The following is a 7,617-nucleotide window of genomic DNA, read 5'->3' on the forward strand; positions in this document are numbered from 1 at the left end:
GGTGAAGGGAGCGGGGTTAGTGTGTGAGTGGAGGGCGGGTTGGGGGGGGGGGAGGGGTGGATGGGATTTAGACTGGAAACAGTTGGTCTGTTCGTAGAAAAGTTTTTAGGACAACTTTCCTAAACTTGTGAACCAATATCAGTGACACAAGAAAGTTAGGGTCCATGCAGGATTTTTCAGCGGATAATTTTGACGTTATGGTAGCAAAGTCACTACTCACAGGTATTTGTGACATATAGCTCATCAGTCCTAAAACCATTTTTTCACGGAACTTGATCAAATGGTATGTTTTATCAAAGCATGTGATCTGACACGTAATGCAGTGGCTATTTTAGAATCAGAGTAAACCAGGGGTGCCACAGAAAGTACTTGAGCGTTCAATCAAAATGAGCAAATTCAATAAATCTACGTATCTACAACTTCCATTAAAGTGATGTCTATCCGCTTGACATATCATGATACAAACACATATTGATGAACCACATATTTTGACCCTACGTGTCAGGATTTCACAATCTTATTTTCTGAAAGGTGACGATGCTCTCCATTCTACGAGATGATGCGACGTCTACGTTTGTTGGCCTGATCGGTGCCTCCGTGCTCAAGTATGGATTTACAACATGGCTAGCTTCAGGTAAACCCAGAGTCTACGAGAAGGTCGGGAAAGTGTCTAGTCTACATCTTTACCCGGTGAAATCATGTCGAGGACTGGACATCGAAACGGCCGAATGTACAGCAATAGGATTGCGTCAGTTTGGAGTCACAGACAGGTTTGTTACCTCATCGTAAACCCTGAATGCCATTACGAATGCTGTTAATCTTTTACAGCCAATGGAGAACCTAGATATCAGACCTCGAGTTTTCTTGAATTGATACAAACAACTTTTTGTGGCGACAGAAGACCCATTAAGTGAGAACCTGAGGTCGACATTCTGTTGAAATTCATGAATATTGAATTTGAATATTCTATTAAGTAAACATTCTTAAATAATACATGAGGATTAAATAAAAAACAGATAGTATGTTCTCTTTTACGGTCGTAGAATTAGTACTTAATTTTTACATTTATTATCTAAAATATTAAGTTTTCAGCAAGTAAAGCCGAATGCTATTGCATCTATTTTCATGTATAAAATGATATCCTAAAGTGGTTAATTAAAATATCACATCAGTGTCACAAAGAAACGATTGTTATCAAAGTGAATCGGCCTGTCACACCTAATCTGAAGTTGCATGTGGATTTATTTTTCATTTTATTCTAATCAAATTTGGGATTTTCGCTTTCTTGTTTCAACACTAACTACATTTGAACAATTTGGTACCAGGTATTAGAACGGTACTTTGAAAATGGCTGTGTCGAAATGGGAATCATGTTTGCTCATAATTGTAGTAGCGGAATTTTTCAAAATGTCTTTCGGGTAAATAACGAATATTTATGACACATTTATGATAACTGAGGCCAGCTTTGTCAAGATACGATGTATTATAAGATGAGGCATACCACACAAATATAAACCCTACGTGAACATTTCTTGGCTCAATTGCTTAAAACATTGAACACTAATTATGTTTCCAATCTGAAAGGTATAAAACACACGTCTTAATCCTGATTTTTGTTCATCAGACACTGGATTCTAAGCTCTAAAGTCAACAACTGGATTAACGCAAACATGGAGCCAAAACTTACCTTAGTGACTGTGAAGTTGCACGAAGACATGGTGGAAATGACGGCCCCAGGGATGGAACCTCTTCTGGTTCCCTTGAACCCGAAACTCGACCAGACATGTGTCCGACGTATCGGGTAATGCTAGTTTGTGATTTTCCCTGAAATTCCTTATTTCTGACTATAAAAAACTCCGTTGCTCTTTTTTTACCTGAAAGGAAATCATACACAACAGACACATTCAGTCAATCAAAGAGGACAGATAGACTAAGAGCCGGACGAACTTTCTGTTCACCGACCACTTCCACAATGTAATCGAAATCGTCATCTTAGTTCAATCATTTAAATGAGATTCGATTCTTAGATCGAAGTAATGTCTTGTTCTCAAGAGGAGGATCAGGGCAATGCTAAGAAATCACCATTCAGCAATCTGTATCTAATCAAAACTGTTGAAAAATCTTGTTGATTACAGTACTGGTCCGTTAGCCGTAGACACGCTGGATTGCGGTGACGAAGCTGCGGATTGGTTCACCAAACACACAGGACGGAAAGGAGTCAGACTCAACTACTCTCACCCAGATATGTCAAAACGGGAATCCATCAATTTCAAATATCCATGGGAACATAATGCGCTACCCGGAGACAGGGTAAGTTTACGGATTAGACTACGAACCGGCATGTTTAAAGTTATAAATAAACACTTGTGCTGGTGGTAGGATGTTAAAACATTTCAGCTTTCCAAGAACCAATCCTTCTTTTTTATAGTACAGTCTATAAGTCTGATGTCAAAATTAGTTTCAACCACCATCATTACTATAGAAAATTACGGACGTCTGCTAACACCACCAGTGAAAATATTTTAAGTGTTGGCAGCTACTGGCGGACACCATTTAATTTTCTGATGGTCATCACAATTATCTGGCGGCGGTAGATAACTGAGTGTTGGCCGCCAAATATCTGAGTGGTGGCCACCAAAACACTAAGTGGCAGCACCAGATAACTAAGTGGTGGCACCTAGAAAAATAAGTATTAGCCGCCAGATAATTATGTGATGACCACCAGAAAAGTAAGTATAAGTACTTTCACAAATAGTACTATATATAATACATGATTTAAAGCATATAGCTAAATAAAAAAATTGCATGCTATTTAATTGATTTGTAAAATAATGAATAAAAGACGCATTAATAACGATTTTCTATACAAAATATCAAAGCATGTATTAAATCGCATCATAGAGCTTCTACTACTCGTCAAGGATGCTAGGGGTCAAAACTGGGAGAAACTAGAAAAAGTCACAATAGGACGAAATATATATATACATGTATATATTATTGTTTCACCCTATATGTATATATAATATATGATCAACGAAGTAATAATTTGACATTTCACTTGTCAGTACTGTCTACTGTCTTTATTATACATTGTGATTTGGATTCAGTACCAATATTGGACGATACCGTCGATATTACTGACTATATTCTATATTGGGAGGTGCACTTACCATATAATTCAATAAATGTCGTCTATTTTCAAGATAAGAATATCTTAAGGATGTACTGCTCTAAGAAATAAGAAGAGGTCCAATGGGCCTACAGAGCTCACCTGGTATATGTATATACCAGGCAAATAGCATGCCTCTAGACCTTTTACTTCACGAGAAGAGTCGTTTAAAGGTTTTAACAAATATGACCTCGAATATAGGTCAAGTCTTTTTTGGCAACCTTTGTCAGGCCTCATCCTAGGAACATATTGGCCAAATATCAAAACATTTGGAATCTTTAAAGGAAAAAGTTGACGCTGGACGCCGCGCCACGGCATAAGCTCACTTGTCCCTTTGGGCCAATATTAAACTTTTGTTTCGCTGGTTTTTTTTTTTTATTATTTAGATAAGAGAATACATGTGAAACAGGAAACACTTCATTTTCACTTGTTCTCATTTTCTCTTTAATAACAACCATTTTTGTAATTTTCGCGAGAGCTTTAAAAACATTTCATCTGCAAATAAAATTGATAGTATGACACTTGGATATCAAGAAAAAAATAATATAAAAATGCTTGATTAATTCTACATCGCAACCGAAAAAAAAGAGAATTTAGGTAAATTGTTTATATCCCTTATTTAACCATTTTCTACTTTTTAAATTTTTTTTAAAAGACTTTATTCTTTATTACTTTAAGACTATTTCCTTGATTAAAAAGGAGTCGCTAAGGTTTAATTTTGCATTTTTCATTCAAACAGTATTTTTTTTTCCAATATCGAGAAACAAGCTGAAATATTTGTTTTCTGATCCTAAAATATAGGGTAAGTTGTCCACCAACTCGGCATTTAAGAATTTGAAATCTGTGATTTGTGATGATAATTCATGCAATATTTTAATAAGAGTTATTTTTAAGAATTATTCCGTAGCAACGAGGAAACGTAGATCTTTTTGTGAAATTATTATACCATATAATACGAAACCTCGGACCTCAACATAAATAAACGACAAACCCATAAATCGACAGAAAACCATTTTGAAAACATGACGACAAAAATGTAGTCCACACGCATTTTTTCCCAAATCGTCATATAAAGCGACCCTTTGCAGTTTATAAATACAACCAGGGACGTATATATATATACGTCCCTGATACAACTATGGATTATAAACTATACAATTACAAATGACATAAAAGATTGGTATGAGATTAACAAATACCAAATAATGTTAAACATCTACAGTAATACATAACAAATCCATAAATCGACATACAATCATTTTGAAATGCTTATGCTTTCGTTTTAATTTCGATCCCCAACACAAATAGTTTGTTGTGACAATAAGATTTTTTCTGCTAATAGATGGCTTTTTCATATTACTGTGCCTTCATGATGATGACCAAAGAAAGTCTTAACGCTCTGAACGCGGAACTGGAGACACCTGCGAATGTAAACAACTTTCGGCCAAACATCATGATGGAGGGATCGCCAGCTTTCGAGGAGGTTAATTTTGTTGTGTCGTTGCTAATATCTCCACATGATTTGTGGGATTAGGTGTTATATAATGTCAAAAACTTACGTGGCATTCCTTGGCCACAATTTAACTTGTTTTAACTGTAAATCACTGATGTTTATTAGTTCGTTTGATGACCTTCCGAAAAAATGAAATATCAACATCAAACAAAACAAGTTTTCGTTAAGTGATGATTTTATCTAGTTAACTATTAAAATGATTTTAAACATTATTAATTACATTGCTGTGTCGTCCATTTATAGGATAATTGGGATGCAGTGAAGATAGGTACAACCTCCTTCAGGATGATAGACATGTGTTCCAGGTCAGTTCACCAGGTTTTACATAAACTTTCCTCCTATTGTCAGTGTGCTGATAAAGCTCCGCCATGATCAGCATGTCTGTCATTATCATTATATATATTAAAACTTTACATAGACAATGTTCAACACTCATCATTGATAAGATACTGATATGGAGAACATGCTGACTGTTGTATGCTGATAGAAAATAGAAGACATTAAACTTATTTTTTCCTGACAAATCAAACATCCTTTTTCTATCATGAACTATCCTCTCCTATATAGAAATACTCCAGTCGTCCTGTTTTAGGATTTTTTTTTTGTATCGATTAAAGTCTTTATTAAACGGGATTTCTACCACAGAAGATGCCATGCTTGTTTTTCCCACACATCAAAAGATGACGGACCGATTCTTTATTAATTGTTACGAGATGCACTGTTTCATCATTGTACGTATAATTATTCCCCTTGTGTGTTTTCATTTTTAGTGTATGTTGTCTTTCTATAAGGAAATCTTTTATATATATTTTGTATTATCAATAATATTTTATTTGACGTGAAGAAACTTTTACTTTATTGCAAACATAATCATTGCTGAAGTTGTTAAAAAACCTATGCTGCTTGACACGTTTTGATTAGGCATATAGGCTACACGTTTTTTTAAATGAAAAAAAAAATTGAATATTGAGTATATAGAAGAGCGAAAAAGCTGTATGATACAGCATCACTGACGAGTCATAGAAGGACGAAAAAGCTGTATAATGCAGCATCACTGATGAGTCCTAGAAGGACGAAACAGTGGTATGATACAGCATCATTGACGAGTCCTAGAAGGACGAAACAGCTGTATGATGCAGCATCACTGACGAGTCCTAGAAGGACGAAATAGCTGTATGATGCAGCATCACTGACGAGTCCTAGAAGGACGAAACAGCTGTATGATACAGCATCACTGACGAGTCCTAGAAGGACGAAACAGCTGTATGATACAGCATCACTGACGAGTCCTAGAAGGACGAAACAGCTGTATGATACAGCATCATTGACGAGTCCTAGAAGGACGAAACAGTAGTATGATACAGCATCATTGACGAGTCCTAGAAGGACGAAACAGCTGTATGATGCAGCATCACTGACGAGTTCTAGAAGGAGAGCAGTTATGTGGTAAATAGTCCTACATAATTAACCAAATATGGCGACTATACTAAGATGACTTAAAGTATGTGCTTTATAAAAGTTTACATGTTGTACTGTAGATGTAACCAGATCAATATTGTACAAGAGGAGGGCAAACGCTCTAAGGACAAGGAACCATTTTCTACATTAAGGCGGTTAGTATATTTATTTATCAGTAAAAATACGATAAATAATATTCTTTAGCTATTTTTGTAAATTAAGAAATCGATAGTTCCTACAGAGAAGCATTTTTCCCTGTAAAGTACAATATTTTAACTATTCTTAAAACATTTTCCCAACATCTCTCTTCTGTCTTTCAGATTGCATCATCCATTTAAAAAAAATGAGACTAAATCATCATGTCAGTTTGTTTGCGTTAGAGGAAGAACATTTCAAATAATTGCATTATTCGGAAGTGTTTCAAATCTTGTGGTTACATCAACTCTTTGTAAAATGTTGGATTATTCAGAATATAGGTAAAACCCTATTACCTGAACTCGTGGATTTTGCCATTTATGCTTATTTTCCTTAGTGAAATTGACCCCCTCCCCCCAGCAGACCCTTAGTTGAAAACAACACCTGATCCTTTGGGCATAAAAAAGTTATCTAGATATTTGAAAAAAAAGTTATCGAAAGCAGACTTCATTTGTTCAATATTATAATTGTTTACTGTTTTCAGGTAATTCTGATACATTTTGTAATTTTGTATTCACATATGTATCCCTCACTCTCAACCATATTGTTTCGTTGTCAAGGATCCGGAGTTTCCCGAAGTATGGTGGTAAGCCCTGTATTGGTATCTACCTGGCACCAGATGTGGAAGGGACCGTCAGTGTCGGTGACGATGTTTATGCTATCCGGAAGTAGAAACGTGTCTTGGTGAAATAACAGAATATGATCACCTCTAGAAATTTTGGAGAGATATATATAGCGCTTGATGTTATAGACAAGGGAAAATATTTTTAATAAGCTGTGATTTTACACGATGTTGTTTCAAATGACCGACCAAAGAATGCCGGAAGATGCACGATGAATTATCATTTATACATAAAGTAAAAAGGGAAATCGTGATTTTAGGCGAGTTTACTTCAAGTGATGATGAATGGCATTTATCATTTTCTTCCTTATTCAATCCAATTAGAAGACACTGATTTCAACATGATCCAGAATCGTTGTGGTTTAATATGTTTCAGAATCTATTCGAGTAAGAATGTGACGATTATACATTACAAACATCTCAACACCTATTTACCATAAGGCTAGACGTCAGCATCACAACAATGATGCCGGGCTATATAATAGATGAATCACTGATAAAATGGGGTCCGTGGTAAATACAAAAATATGTACCAGCTGTTTTATTTATCAATTGTAGACAGGTCTTGGAAATAGATATTTGACATTCTTTTTGGCATTATCTAGACATTATGAAAATGTATTGATACTTACATTAACATTGTTTGGAAATGTAATAGAG

The 7,617-nt window shown here is 35.4% G+C and overlaps 1 protein-coding gene across 1 annotated transcript; it reads left to right on the forward strand.

Annotated features, from left to right (window-relative positions):
* Window positions 1-537: 537 nt before the first annotated feature.
* Window positions 538-7,007, forward strand: LOC132558929 (mitochondrial amidoxime reducing component 2-like). Its single transcript, XM_060223548.1, has 7 exons — window positions 538-770; window positions 1,625-1,801; window positions 2,136-2,310; window positions 4,512-4,652; window positions 4,926-4,987; window positions 6,221-6,295; window positions 6,896-7,007. Exons 1-7 carry the CDS (start codon window positions 538-540, stop codon window positions 7,005-7,007), a joined length of 975 nt encoding a protein of 324 aa, XP_060079531.1.
* Window positions 7,008-7,617: the final 610 nt, after the last annotated feature.

The sequence above is a fragment of the Ylistrum balloti genome, unplaced genomic scaffold, assembly GCF_031769215.1.
Source record: "Ylistrum balloti isolate Yb309-2 unplaced genomic scaffold, AGI_CSIRO_Ybal_v1 Utg370840, whole genome shotgun sequence".
Classification (NCBI taxonomy): Eukaryota; Metazoa; Mollusca; class Bivalvia; order Pectinida; family Pectinidae; genus Ylistrum; species Ylistrum balloti.